Source organism: Epargyreus clarus, unplaced genomic scaffold (assembly GCF_041222505.1).
Source record: "Epargyreus clarus isolate Ecla_fem2 unplaced genomic scaffold, WU_Ecla_fem_2.2 ptg000007l, whole genome shotgun sequence".
Lineage (NCBI taxonomy): Eukaryota > Metazoa > Arthropoda > Insecta > Lepidoptera > Hesperiidae > Epargyreus > Epargyreus clarus.
Genome location: NW_027332215.1, coordinates 8,672,888 through 8,688,282, shown reverse-complemented (window position 1 = coordinate 8,688,282; position 15,395 = coordinate 8,672,888). Strand labels below are relative to the sequence as shown.

The following is a 15,395-nucleotide window of genomic DNA, read 5'->3' as shown; positions in this document are numbered from 1 at the left end:
CTATCTTCACCTACCTTTATAATATTGTAAATCATAATAGATTATAATGTATTTTATGTGTTTCAAATGATAGCCTTTGATGTGGAAGTCGATAAGTACCTAACGAAGTAGATGATCAATGCAATATTTTAAAATTATTTACCTAAAATTATTATTTGTTACAGTAAATGCAAATGTTAATGCGATTTTGGAGATACTTTATCTGTTTCCTATAATCTTGCACCACATTTTTCGTATTTTCGCATCTTTTGCAAAGGAAAAAACACTATATAATGTATTTATAGTAGTGGTTTTGCACAATAACTCTAGGAAATATTTATAAAGTGGTTATTTAGCCTTTCCCATGATGTAAATAGCGATGAAACCTGAAAACGTTTAATAATACCTTTATGTGCATACAGTTATCATCATTATCAATACAAATCACGCTACGTGACGTCATTCAAAGAGCGCGTAAAATGGCGGCGTTCAAATGTGTCAAATTTTATTGATACTTTAAATAATTTTTAAAAAAATATCAAACACTAATAAAATTGTTTATATATTTTACTCCGCCTATGTCGGTCCCAAGCCCGGATGAAAAAGTGAGGAGGGTTGGCTAGAGACGACTAGTCTAGCCGTAAAAGGTCAACGCCGAGTATCAGGCGGCGGTAAATAACCTGACTTACTCCATTTAGATGGAGCGGCGTTCAGTGTCCGTGAGGAACTAAGTACTCCTCAAAAAGACTGCCGCGGAAGGACGCGGGACCCCACCACGAGTAGTTTCCCAAGAAAGCCTCTATGAAGTCAGTCACAAAAGGAAATGAGACGTTGGACGACCCGGCTAACAACCGGCGCCAACCAGTTGCCGGGCTGGCTGGTGTGAAATATGCTACCGAAGCTTCTAACGAGGTATTGTGCCAGGCCTCGCAAAGAAGAATTGCTACTGGTACCACTAATTCTAAGGGCGACCAACTACCCATGCGACAGGAGATCAAAATTGGCACGTGGAATATCCGTGGCTCATTACAACCTGGAAAACTGTCAGTAGTTGAAAAGGAAGCAATAGAGCATAATGTTGATATACTTGGTGTTAGTGAAACACATATGCGTGGAGAAGGCCATTTTACTACAAGCGACGGGAATACTATATACTTCTCAGGAAACAAGGATAGGAGTATTAGAGGAGTCGGATTTATCTTACCACCCCACATTAATAAATACGTTGTGGGCTATAAACCCATTTCGGATAGAATAATCTCCCTAAAATTGAACACCCGACCACAAAAACTGAACATCTTGCAAATATACGCCCCGACTGAAAACGCTAAAGAGGAAGATATAGACAACTTCTATGTTTCACTAGAAACGGTCCTAAAAACATTACCAAACCGGGAGATCACGATCATTCTAGGTGACTGGAATGCTAAAATTGGTAATACAACAACTGATGACCATATCAGATCAATTGTAGGAAAGTATGGACTGGGTAACAGAAACGACCGCGGCCAAAGATTAATAGAGTTCTGCATCGAGAAAAGGCTAAGCATAATGAACTCATTTTTCCAACATCACGCTAGGCGTCTATATACATGGTCATCTCCAGGAGCCAGATACCGCAACCAAATCGACTATATCATGATAAACAGTAGATGGAAGTCGTCAGTGAAAAACGCAAAAACATACCCCGGAGCGGACTGTCGCTCCGACCATAATCTACTAGTTGCCAAATTTGCCCTTCGTTTAAAAGCTCTAAAACGCATAACATCTTCCAAAATAACATCTCTGAAGCCATCAGAACGTACACTTTTTCGCTATCGACTCGAGATAACTCTAACGGAAAATACACCTACCGCCATGGATGCCGAAAACTGTTGGCAGTTCCTTAGGTCTTCAATCTGTGATACCTTGGATTCTATCACCAAAGAAAGATCCTCCCGAACCTCGATTGATAAAAACAAGAATTGGATTACCGACGCCACTTGGTCTCCAATACAACGCAGGAAAGAGATTAAGGCGAAGGGTTTATGGAACGAACATATAAGGAAGGAATACGCTGACTTAAGTAGCAACATCCAAACTCGTTGTCGTCGCGATAAAAACAATTACATACTGCAAATCTGCGGTGACATTGAACAATACTCAATTAAGTATCAAACAGCTGACCTGTTCAAGAAAGTTCGCCTCCTCACTAGACAGTTTAAACCACAATCATGGATCATCGAAGACGAAGTAGGGATCCCATTACATGAAATAGACGCAATAGCAGACAGATGGCGTGAATACTGCAAGACTCTCTACAAACAAAATGATACTGAACACCAAACATCTTCAACACATCACATGGAACTAGAACCTACCATTCTTCGATTAGAGGTTGTAGCAGCTATCGCAATTCTGAAAAACAACAAAGCACCAGGCTATGACAGCGTCACATCAGAAATTTTAAAAGAGTTAGGCGAAAAGGGTATTCAGCTAATTCATAACATCTGCGATCACATCTGGCAACATAGAGATTGGCCTCAGGACTGAACGAAATCTATAATACTCCCCTTGCACACAAAGGGATCAACTCGAAAATGTACTAACTACCGTACACTGGCTTTAATATCACACGCTAGTAAGATCCTGCTTCACATCATGAACCGTCGTCTACGCAACTACCTTGACTGGCAAATCCCTCAAGAGCAGGCGGGGTTTTTAAGAGGAAAAGGCACACGAGAACAGATCTTGAATATTCGACAACTCATAGAGAAAGCATACGAATTCGATACTCCAGTCATTATCTGTTTTATCGATTATAACAAAGCCTTCGATAGTGTCAACTGGAATAGTCTATGGACAGTCCTTTCCAGCCTTGGTGTACCAGAACACCTAACAGCACTTATCCAATCCTTATACTACAACCACCAAGGAGTAATTAAGATTGATAAAACACTTTCCAAACCCTTCCAACTCAACAAAGGTGTAAGACAGGGATGCATTTTTTCGCCGATTTTGTTTAACATATACGGAGAGTACATAATGAGGAAGGTATGTGACAACTGGGAAGGAGGTATCAGTGTCGGCGGAGTGAAAGTTAATAATCTGCGATACGCTGATGACACCACACTTCTAGCAGCGAACGAAACGGAAATGATAGCTCTCCTGGATAAAATGGAAAGTGTTAGTAAGGAGTTTGGGTTGTCAATAAATATGGCTAAAACAAAAATAATGGTAGTTGATCGCACACATAAATTGGAACTCACAGGAGCTATAAAAGTTGATCAAGTTGACAACTCGTTCGACGTCGAATTGGCATAGCAAAAAATACTATGACAAAACTTAACAAAATATGGATCGACAGGAACATCAGTGTGAAAACTAAACGCAAACTAGTGACAACATTAGTTTTCTCAATCTTCCTTTATGGTTCGGAAACGTGGACACTTAAAAAAGCCGCACGTTTGCGGATTGATGCCTTCGAGATGTGGTGCTGGAGGAAAATGCTGCGAATATCCTGGACAGCTCACAGAACCAACGCTTCTATCCTACAAGAACTTGGAATCACATGTCGACTGTCAACCATCTGCCTCCGCAGAATTTTTGAGTTTTTCGGCCACATTGCTAGGAGAAGAGGCGAGAACCTGGAAAAGCTTCTGGTAACCGGAAAAGTGGAAGGCAATAGACCCCGTGGGCGCAGTCCGATGCGTTGGTCTGACCAAATCCGCACAAATCTCGACACCACGGTATGCGAGATCATAAAGAGAAAGATGACCAATAGAGACCACGACCCTCAGCATTGAGGAGAACGATGCAAGGAGGGGATATTTTTTACTATGTTAAAACGATGTAATAAGTGGTTTAAAATAATAAAATAAAAATGTGCATATTCCCTATTCGGCCGGTATCTTTTTTTTTTTATGTATGTACACGAATTACTCCGCCGTTAGTGAACCGATTTTAATAATTCTTTTTTTATTGTGTAGAGACGAGCTGGAGGTTGGTCCCATTTAAATATGGTTCCATAATATGAATCCATCGATAGATCCTCTATGGATGGATTCTGGAGAAAATGAGGGGAACTCCTCCACCCATGTAAATATAACAGCCATAACTTCGCCGTTTATGAACCTATTTTAATGCCTTTAATTTCGTGTGTGGACTATTGCTACAAGTTGGTCCCATTTAAATATGATGAGGATCAGAGTGGGTTCTGCTGACAAAATATGTAACTCCTCAACCGATGGGTATAATTGAGTTTTGTTTGAAGATATTTGGTGTAGGTTCTAATGAAATTTCAAAACCAGTTTATCATTGACTATTTAAGGGTCTGGTAATGTGGCTGGAAGTCAAAATATGTCACTCCTCAACCGATGGGAATAATTGAGTTGTGTTTGAAGATATTTGGTGTAGGTTCTAATGAAATTGCAAAGCCAGTTCATCATTGACTATTAAAGGGTTTGATAATGTGGCTGGGAGTCAAAATATGTAACCCTTCAAGCGATGGGAATAATTGAATTGTGTTTGAAGATATTTGGTGTAGGTTCTAATGAAATTGGCTACTTGACACTTTTTGGGAAACTGTTTTAATGAATTCATATACGTATTATATATGCCTTTCATTGATAATTTTTTCGAAAAAGGGCTATTTATTAATAAAAAACATATTTTTATTACGGTAAACGGAACGTTACGCCAAAACAGGCGGTCAAGTGTCATTTCGTAGCGTGACGTCAACACATTGAAAATATAGAAATAAACTTCGACGCTACACATACTTCAGGGGAAATCTTGGGAATTATTTAACTTTTATTAGTACAATTGCAAGAATGTCAAATTACAAGGCGTGTGCAGTGACGATGTGTACAAGTACGATCGCTAAATATCCTAACAAATTTGCTTATACAAGTTCCTAAACCCAAATCTCATAAACGTTAAAGAACTTGCAGATTCTTATATGTTTAAATCCTGTTTGCAAGCAGTCATTGCTTGCAAACAGGATTTAAACTATATATTTTATACTACATACTAGATATTTTATACTATTTATGTAAGAGAAGTATTATTGAGAAAAAGGAATAAATTTAGTAACTCTCGAGTGATTCGTCAATTCCAAATCATTGGAACGGGACGTAATCAAAACAAAACAGCAAGTGGAAGTATTCATATATTTAATATAATATATAAATGTCTATGATAAGAATAGAATTATAAGACGTCTATGAGAATTCTATTTTAAGAGCCCATTCTGTAATTAATAGGACACAATTAAAATATTTCATGACTGTGTGCTTGTGCATGTGCACTGATTAACTTACAGGACTGTATAATTAAAAATACATGATTTGCTAATATTAGTCTTTTATTTGTATATTTGGTTTATATGGTTCTATTGAGTACACACAGTAGAACTTTTGTATATATTTATCGTCATATGTTACAGTTACAATAATTACTACAGATCACCTCAAAGCATTCTGAAGCTGTTATTTCCTTCGTTTATATTGAACCTCTTGCTAAGCTGAATTTGTGTGCTGCTTGCGTTTATGCTTTTCTTAATTCCTAAAATTATTTTCTGTAACAAATGAATATATTTTTTTATCACTGTCATTTTCATAATTATATCTGTAGTCCAATAACAGCAACTGTATGGTAGTTTTCCTTCCTTCATGTTTTTGGGTAGTTTATGCAAGTAAAGAACTACTGTTTATACACTTTCGAAACTTTTGGTTCCTCACTTCTTCTACAACTTCACATTAAAAATGTTACTGCATGTTTGCAGCATCCTTGGGTGGCAGGACAGTAATCCCATTTAATACTTTCCTTTTCATATACAATCATAGACACTGTGCATGACATTTGATGTACCTTGTGTTCAGGACAACTTTTACTTTTCATGAAACACAAGCTTGCCTTTTTCTTAAACTGCACATACCCTATAGCGTCGTCACTATAATGCTGTCGCGAGGATCTGAAATTATAAATATAGCCAATAAATAACCTTAAAGCTGTTCACATAATATAAGTATAGTTTAATAAAGCTTGATAATCACTTAAACATAACCTTTCTTTTATCGGAAGTCGGCTAAGAAATGTTTTAACTGTCCGAAATGATTAAATGTAAAGAATATTTTACTTACGTTGTTTATTTATGATTTCCATAGGTTATTTCGCGGAAGTTTTTGTATTCATTTTTATTTATTGCATTGTATATCTTCTTTAAGCAGATACACGCTATCAACTTTAATATGGTGTGGATTTATATCGGTTCACAACATAAATTCAACCAACTCTAACAGCAAACGATTTAATTATTATTTGTCTTGTTTGGTTTCGATGTAGTGACGTCACATGACATTTGAGGCAGCACTGTCGCCGTTTTGGGATTTAAAATCCACAGATAAAAAATCGAAAATTTCTTTTTAAAAATTAAAATACTTAGAACGTATTAAAAAATAAACGAAATACTGCATAATTTATGTTTACTTATAAGCTATCATATCCAACATATTTCATATTTTATTGTTATTAGTGTCAAGTACCCAATTGCAAAGCCAGTTCATCATTGACTATTTAAGGGTCTGATAATGTGGCTCGGAGACAAAATATGTAACTCCTCAACCGATGGGAATAATTGAGTTATGTTTGAAGATATTTGGTGTAGGTTCTAATGAAATTGCAAAGCTAGTTCATCATTGACTATTTAGTTAGGTTAGGTTGGAACATATATGACAATTTTTCAAACGGGCCTTCAGGGCCCTAATATATATATATATATATATATATATATATATATATATATATATATATATATATATATATATATATATATATATATATATATATATATATATATATATATTCAAACATAACTCAATTATTCCCATCGGTTGAGGAGTTAATATTCAATTTTGTCAATCAAATTTATCAATGTCAAATACCTTTTTTTATAATTCACAGATTGTTTATACGACCTTTCTTTAGCTGATAGTTGTAGCAAGGTTATATGAAATATTTATATTTTAAAAAATGAGGCTTTTTCTTTTGTTTGTCATAATAATGCCGATGGTACAAAATACGTATGATTTTTTTCCAAAATGAACTCGTTCGATTCTCAGCCAGGGAAAAAGATATTTTAAAAAACGAATGATGCAGTTATAGTTTTTATCAAAATCGGCCTTGTAACCTCCTTTCAACATGTTTCGCTAATCCTTACATAGATACGAATTTGGTGTTCAAGACCCATGTGAAAAAAATACCCTGTATATTAAGCTTTATTTTGCATAACAAACCCAAAGGGTAAAAACGGAACCCTATTACTTGGCCTCCGCTGTCTGTTCGTTTGTCATAGAGCTCTATCTCCCAAACAGTAATAAACAGATACTTGGAATTTTTGTACAAGAGTGACCGCTATAACAACAAATACTTAAAATAAATAAGTTTAAAGTAAATGGAGAACAAGAAATCGTTATTTTTCGACTATTGTCTATCGAGTCTTAATAGGCAGACAGTTCAAATTTTCACAATACATTTACTTCAATGGCTGCTATAACCAAAGAGTATAGTAACTAATAGTTACTATACTCTTTGGTTATAGGTTAGGTTGCTTAGGTTAAACCTATATAGGAACTATAACAACAAAATATACTAAAAATAACAAAAACAATGGTGGTACGGAACCCTCCGTGTGAGAGTTCGACTTGCAACGTGCTAATTTATGACCTTGTCATCGCTCTAATTTTAGTTAAAAAGTAAAAAAATGTTAAAAGTATTCGTCCCATTTTACCGATTTCTGATAGGCATAATATATTCTCACTCTTGAATATTATTATATTAAAAAAGAAAGTAATGACAAGTTCTGAGTTGCCATTACTATTAGTTTCAAAAAATATCGATTAATTTTGAAATTAATCGATTAGGTATAATCGTCTATATTTTGGTCATTTTCGTTAACATAGAACTCGTATGTAAAGATATTTATTATTTATATTTTTTATTAGATTTACAACATAATGTGCATTGCACATCTGCACTAATAAAATCCTGCGGATTGTGTAGATCTCAAGCCATCTACAAAATTAATTGGTCGAGATGGGTGACCTCTAGCAGCAAAATTTCATGAGTGTTTCTGAGCTTCTTCGCGTAAGAACTTATTTAAATAGTATGTACATTAGGTTACGCCCGTTATTAATTGGTCTTGGGCATAATAGTTCGCGACTGGTATCGCTCAATCTAGTTCGCGGCTCCTAAACGAACTAGTTCGCTCTTTTAGTTCGTCTGCTCTTAGCTGCTTACCGAACACTTCAGATTCGGGAACTGAAGATGAACAAAATAAGAGCGAAAGCTCTGCCTTTTTTGAATCAATTTGTAAATTTGAATTTTGTAGATTATGTGACAAGATTAAGGAATGCTTGAATTAAAATGTTTGAGCCGCTAAAAACAGGATACACCTATTGATTCATATAAAATATTCATAAAATTTGACAACATTAGTTCGGTTACCGCGTTTTTACTAGTTCAGTAAGGAGCTAACGAACTATGGACCGGGAATACACGAAAACACCAATCGAGGATCTAGTTCGCGTAGTTCATTTGTGGGAGCGCTCTTCCGAGGTAGTTCGTAGAACTACACAAGACTATTATTAATATTAATCTTAGCCAATTTCTACCTTTAAGATAGACATGTTATATTAGGGTTATTTTTAGGTAATCCTATTATTGAATATATTAGCTATCGTATATTATGATACCATACCTATTATTGGGTATTAGTCACAGATTAGTGAACCCATCACTATTAGCTACTCAATGTAATATTGATACCTGGTAACCTGCGTAAGTAATATTATCTACAATAATTAATATGAAATACAAGATCTCGAGAATATGGACGATATTAATTACGTAGGTATGCCTATTACAGAAGTAAACCTGTGAAGGTGATTAAATTATCTTTCATGCTTCAACAGGCTTAGTTGTTTTCAGGCGCATTTTTGTGTGAGTGTGCCGTTTCGAACGCTTGTAGGGAGTTTCCATACTGGTCCATATTTCTACTGTGGCCGCTCGGCGAGTGAATGAGAGGAGATGACCGCGGCCGGCAAATCATATTGTGATAACGAGGCGACTCACGTGCTCGCCTCGCTATTACGCGTCGCTATTATTTGACTAATACCTGGTTACCTATTACTCTATATTCGCCTATCCTAATATGAATATACATGGCTTGTATTATAATACCTGTACCTATTACTAATATGTTAGTCACACCTCTACTTCAAGAGTTCGAAATACAACAATTTAGATAGGTAAAATTTGACAATTTTCGAACTTCGTATGCAAACGTGAATAGATTGCTTAGTACTATGATCATTACTAATTTCAAACAATTATAAAATGTTTATAATCGAAATAATATTCGATTACAAACTCAAAGATGACAATTGAATAAACCGAATAATTTTTAACTGGTATCATCATCGCCGTTGATCATAGTTCTGTCGAATTAAAAGCACGGCAGTACTATACAAATTAAAATAAATATTGATTTCGTATCACATCTAGCGTCGTATAGCCATCTGGTGGTGGTGGAGACGTTTGTAAAGCAGCTCTTCTACAGTGGGTGCACTAAACATCTACTTATAGGTGAAAAACCGGGCGGTGCGTTGTCCTAGGTTTCGGCCGGACTAGCGTATCGTCCATATATTTGTCGGATATACACTTAATTGGCGGAAGTCGGGAATAATAGCCATTATGACTCGTGGAAACCAGCGAGATTTGGCTCGAGCTAAAAATCAAAAGAAACAACAAGAAATGCAGAAAAAGAAGACTGCTAGCGAGAAAACCGGCCTGTCGCTCTCTGAAAGGAAGCGCAGAGACGCTGAACTGATGAGAGAGAAGCAACGTAAAAAGGATGAACAACTTGCAGCTGTGTGCAACCAGATGGAGAAAATCAAGTGCTGAAATGTTTTTATCTTAAGCACACTTTCTTTACACAACATATTTGTATCCAAGTAGAATGTAGATCTGACTTCACTATGTAACAGCAGTAAAAATTTCTTATACCAAAAACTAGTTTCATTTAACTTTTAATTTTTTTAATTATTATTAAATATTTTTTCTTGTAATACATTTGAAATAAAGAAAACTGATCACTGATCTATTGCTACTGCTGATAACCTTTTGCAAATCTGATCTTATTGGCCATACTATACTCTGACTTGTTATGTGCTTGGATAAACATAGTTGCTCATTTAATTAAATATTCCATTGGTACACAAATATTTGCATTGCCTTGATATCATCAAAATGTTATGGATATGAAACTACACTGACTGACAGTCATTGAGAAATTTGATATTTGATTCGACGGCCAGCCTTAACAATATTTGCCAAAAATTGGTCATAATATTATCCATTACTAAGAAAAAAATCAAATAATCCTAATTTGGCAAACAGTTCCAAATGTTTGTTTATTTTCACTACAAATTTGCCACATTAGATAGTGTTTATTTTTAGTAAGAGGTTTGAACCACCCGACATTGGCCATTCTAATTGCCTAATCTTTCTCGTAATAAACCATTATAACCATAATAACCATTATAACTCTTTATATCAATATTAACCTAGTACTACACAGGTGGATGTGGCACTTTCGGAATGCCAATGTTTTGAGGAATCGATAATAGCCATTGGGGGGTCTCTGAGTGGATTGCGTTTTAAATAGATTTATACACACCTTTAAGAGAATAACAGGGGTAGCAAATGCATCTGTAGCTGACCTTAGGTGGAAGACCAAGCCTAGTTGGAATGGATTACCATCCATCCATCCATGGATGGGAGTGACCACTTACCATCAGGTGAGTTCCATACTCATTTTCTACTTTTATATGATGTAAGACATTGTATATCACATTTAAATGTGGATATATAAATAAGTATTTCTATTTTATGTACTTAAGCATTCTAATTACAGGCATATAGGTAGATCTTGTCCAAAGTGGTAATAAAATTGCAAGAATGATGATGGGCATAAAATGTTGATGATACTGTTTACAAGTCGGGATGTGTTTCAAGATTATGTTAATTTAAATACATATTATGTTGTATTGGTGTTGAGCAAACAACACTCATTTTTCTTGTGAATATTGCCTACATAGATTATTGCCTATGGGAAGAAACAGCATTAAATCCAAGCAAAGCTTCAATAGCTCTACAACAGTCACCATTATACACACCCAAAAGCAGCAATTACAGGACACAACATACTTTCCTCGAGAGGCCTATAATACATAAACAATTTGAGATTGATAGATTTGTAAGGGGTGATGGATGTACAATCAACATGCGCCGTAATTGCATAGTTTTATGTTATTATAATATCAGTATTAGTAAGTGGCTACTGTTGCTCTTGGACATGTATAATTAACCTTGAATAAGATTAGATTTCTACCCGAGGTTGTCTACAAATACCTTACTATATTGTTAGCTACAGATACTTTCGATAAGTATGTCTTCCTTACCACACCACACTCTTAAGCGGAATACAGCAGACTTTCATTAAGAGACTAATAGATAGTTACTGCTGCCTCCAGAAGCAAACCACTAAGGGTTCTACCACTGTCAACATTGTGTATAGAACTATAATGAGACTTCTTGATACTAACAATGTTTGCTTATGACAATGGCAGCGTCCAGGTCCATCACCACTTTAGCTCAAATTTTATTGCATCAATAGGGATTATAAAATATTACAAATTTCAGCTCAAGCTGATCAAATTAGAAGTACCAATTGTTGCATGATGATTCCGTCCAAAAAAAAAATTCTTGTATCAGAGTAGGTGTAGGTACCTACATAGTTTGTTTATCTTACCAAACATCTCTTAGTAGACAGAAATTGTCATATTTTGATCTGTAGTAGGCAAAAATTGGATAGATTAATTATTAATAACGAGTATTATTCAACAACTATGATATTCTTATCAATTCAGCAGGGTAACTCTTTACTATCATGACATTCATAGTTTTGGTGGATGAATACAAAAGCCTATTAAAATGTAGTACAATTCATACACATTATGTTTAAGGGAAAGTAATAAATAATAGTAACAATTTAAATTTTTTGGCCTTTATTTTTCATATAATACATTGTGCTACTGATATATATGTGATATATAACAGATAAGTAGAGCTAGTGTCTAAACATATTTTAAAGTGTAATATATTTTAAAGGTGTGCTTGATGCACACCTTTAAAATATATTACTTATCGTAAGTATATGTATAACATTCAATTTGTATATGTACTATAGTGTATAGTTATATTTTTAATCTACCTTACAGCTTATACCAGTGTAAACAAATATTACTTAGATATATCTAAATGTATAATTAATCTAGACAAAAAATATTTAAAATGTATAATCTGCTTTAATCCATAAAAAGTCTATTAAAATGCTCATATAATAAAATATGCTATTGTAAAATGAAAACAGCTAAAACCTAAAAACACTTATTCATACAAGTTAAAAGGAATTGCACATACAATTTACTACTGCATGATAAGTTACACTTAAATTGTGAGTAAATAACTTATGTTCCATTACATCGGTAATATAGAATAATCAAAGTTATAAATTTTACATGCTTAGATCCTATCCCCACAAACATTCATACATAGAATGTAATGTAATTATTCTTAAACCTAGTATCTCATAGATTAAAAATTGATTAAAATGGTTAAACATTTATATGAATACATTTAAAACCTAGCCTAAAATACATACACAAATTATAAATACCAGGTTAAAAAAAATATCCTACATTCTTTGAACCATAGTATATCATGTGATTGTAAAGTTGTTCCAATTTAAGATATGATTAGAATTGTCCCAATTTTTTTTTGGCTAATTTAAATAATGGCTTATACCATTATCAATCAGTTTGATATGGCCTATCCAAAACTTTTATTATTTTTATGATCAGTTCAAGACTCTAAAAGGATATAAAAACATATAGAATCCTCAAAGCAAGACTAACTGTACAGATGCATAGTATATGTGATTTATAATCACATGGTTAACACATTTCATGGACAGTAAGCCTATATATCGACAGGTCCATGTTAAAGTTACACGCATTAGAACATTCAAATCGCTCTACTGTAAAGTTGTGAAAACACACTTGCACCAGTTTACGTAGGACCCGTTGATATGACATAAGATAGATATTCTTACATTTTAATACCTACATGTATTTTTGTTCAAATATTTTTTACATTAGTTGCTTGCACTTAGATTGGTATGATAATTTATAAATTGCACTCTCCATGAAAAGAATTATAATAACATCACAAATACAGTTATTTATGTGATATCTACATGTGTATTATATGAAAGTGCATGGTACCAGCACCACATAAATATCTGTTCAGTTGTTAAGAAATCTTATTCTCATGTTCAGGCTATATACTGGCATACTCTTATTAACTCTGGAATAATTATTATTTATTTAAGTGGTAGAATGTTTATGTCAAATACAAATTCCCGTTACTACACAGTATGTCCCCATGTGCCAGCACAGCTGTGAGTGTAGTACTAATATATATATGTATAAATTCAAGAGTTATTAAACATTTGGTCTAGTATGTTCCTGTCCAGGAAAGTGTTAAATATAGTAACCTAAACTACTTCAAATGTTTATAGATTAATAAACATCTTGGTGTACACCAATAAACTGGTACATTTAATTTTACACTACGCAAGTAGGTAAAATTGAAATGTACCTAAATTGCCTCAGCAATAATGTTATTTATAACAGTATAACATTATTGTACAATGCCGAGGCAATTTAATACAAACCCTATATGTCCTCAGAGGTTTGGAGGGTTATCATGCCCTGGTATTCCATTTCTTTATACATAATGTCTTGGTTCAATGTGTGCAGAATGTCTTGGAATCTCTGCCTCAAAGCCAAGTTCTCCATTCCAGCAATTTCATGCTGTGTTCTCTGTCTGCGCTGCTTCAACTCCTCCAACTCGGTCCTGAGTTGCTCAATCCTCAGGGTCATATTATCTTTATTCATATCCCTGGATTGATAATCATCGTCTTCTGAAGATTCCAGTGCCGCACTCTTTGAAATAGCAGATGTACTGGGTGTAGGAGCCCGTGACCGAGAGGATTTCTTTCCACTGCGAGGCTGAAGCTGCGGTGTATTAAAGATTTGTGGATCAAATGATGTTGAGAAGCTATCTCGCCGGTCACTAAGGCTGAGCATGGAATTTGTGTCAGAAACACGACTATCATATGGAGATATTTGACCTTCCACCATTTCAACATTAACATGGTCATCCTCAGCATCGCTGTCGCTTACAGCTCCACCGAATATGTCAACAACATTGGAAGATTCATTTATCTTTTTGGTAGTACTGGTTGTGGCAGTTTCACTCTTTTTGCCTGTTGATTTCCTGCGTTTTGGTGATTTTTGTTTCTTTCCAGGTTTCGATGGGGCAGGTGCCACTGGCTCTGGAGGTGGTGGAGCTGGTTGACCAGGCTGATCATCTTCATCTTTGATCACTTCCCAGGACACACTTACTGCTTCATTGTCAGCTCGGAGCAATCTCTTCACTTCTTTCTCAATTTCTGGTGCTTCCACATATTTCTTTTTCAGAGTTTTGCGGAAACGTCGCTTTCTTACATTTTTGGTAGGGGGCGTTATACCATGCGGATAAAGGAATTTTTTGTCCACCTTAAAAGGATCCTTCTTCTTATTTTTCGTAGGTGACTCTTCCTCAGCCGGCTGTTGATCAGGCTCTTCTTTGCATATCATCATCTGGCAAATATCGGCAGTTTTGTAGAAGCTCTTGTTGTCGATTGTTTTTAAGGACTCCACAATAGTGGGCAAATCAACAATCTTTCCATGCATCAGCCAGTGATCGAAGCGGACCTCACCGTTCCTCATGTCGCTTTCCACTTGAATGGTGAGGCGGTTTTTGAGATTTTCGCCGCATTTAAGCACCTCCCTGAGTGTCTTCGCAGGTTCTTCGGGAAGTCGAAGTATGAACTGTGACTCCAGTTCGGTCGGGTAATCCGGTTCTCTTCTATCTTTGTTCATCGTGAATGGATTAATTTGCTATTGATCAGGGCGTTCCGACACGCTACAAATTTTCGTCAAACATAACAAATATATAATGTAAAACACTTAAATTTAAAGAAATACACTTTTTACAACGGATTTACAGAAACAGGTATTGGAATAGAAATGGAGAAGAATTGAAAATTCCGAATGAAAGTATTGATTATTTCTGTTCGATTAAATATGTTGACATTTGCAATTGTGAGTTGCCAAAGAAAAAATGTTTATTTCTCTGAGGTTAAAAAGTTAACTTTAAATGAAATTATAATGTAAAAATGTAATGTTAATCGTTAAAATTTGAAAGAT

The 15,395-nt window shown here is 35.0% G+C and overlaps 2 protein-coding genes and 2 long non-coding RNA genes across 4 annotated transcripts in view; 2 read left to right on the top strand and 2 right to left on the bottom strand.

Annotated features, from left to right (window-relative positions):
• The window catches only part of LOC140743346 (uncharacterized), a 466,218-nt gene that overhangs the window by 24,590 nt on the left and 426,233 nt on the right, over positions 1–15,395 (top strand). The window lies entirely within an intron of this gene.
• LOC140743104 (uncharacterized) lies at positions 5,116–6,504 on the bottom strand. Its single transcript, XR_012102379.1, has 2 exons — positions 6,102–6,504; positions 5,116–5,932 (listed from the first exon to the last, which is right to left on the bottom strand). It is a non-coding gene; the product is annotated as an uncharacterized LOC140743104 (long non-coding RNA).
• On the top strand, positions 9,355–10,029 carry LOC140743342 (putative SERF-like protein). Its single transcript, XM_073074515.1, has one exon. It carries the CDS (start codon positions 9,712–9,714, stop codon positions 9,919–9,921), a length of 210 nt encoding a protein of 69 aa, XP_072930616.1. The 5' UTR covers positions 9,355–9,711; the 3' UTR covers positions 9,922–10,029.
• Positions 12,070–15,299, bottom strand: LOC140743341 (transcription initiation factor TFIID subunit 7). The gene has a single exon (XM_073074514.1). It carries the CDS (start codon positions 15,066–15,068, stop codon positions 13,818–13,820), a length of 1,251 nt encoding a protein of 416 aa, XP_072930615.1. The 5' UTR covers positions 15,069–15,299; the 3' UTR covers positions 12,070–13,817.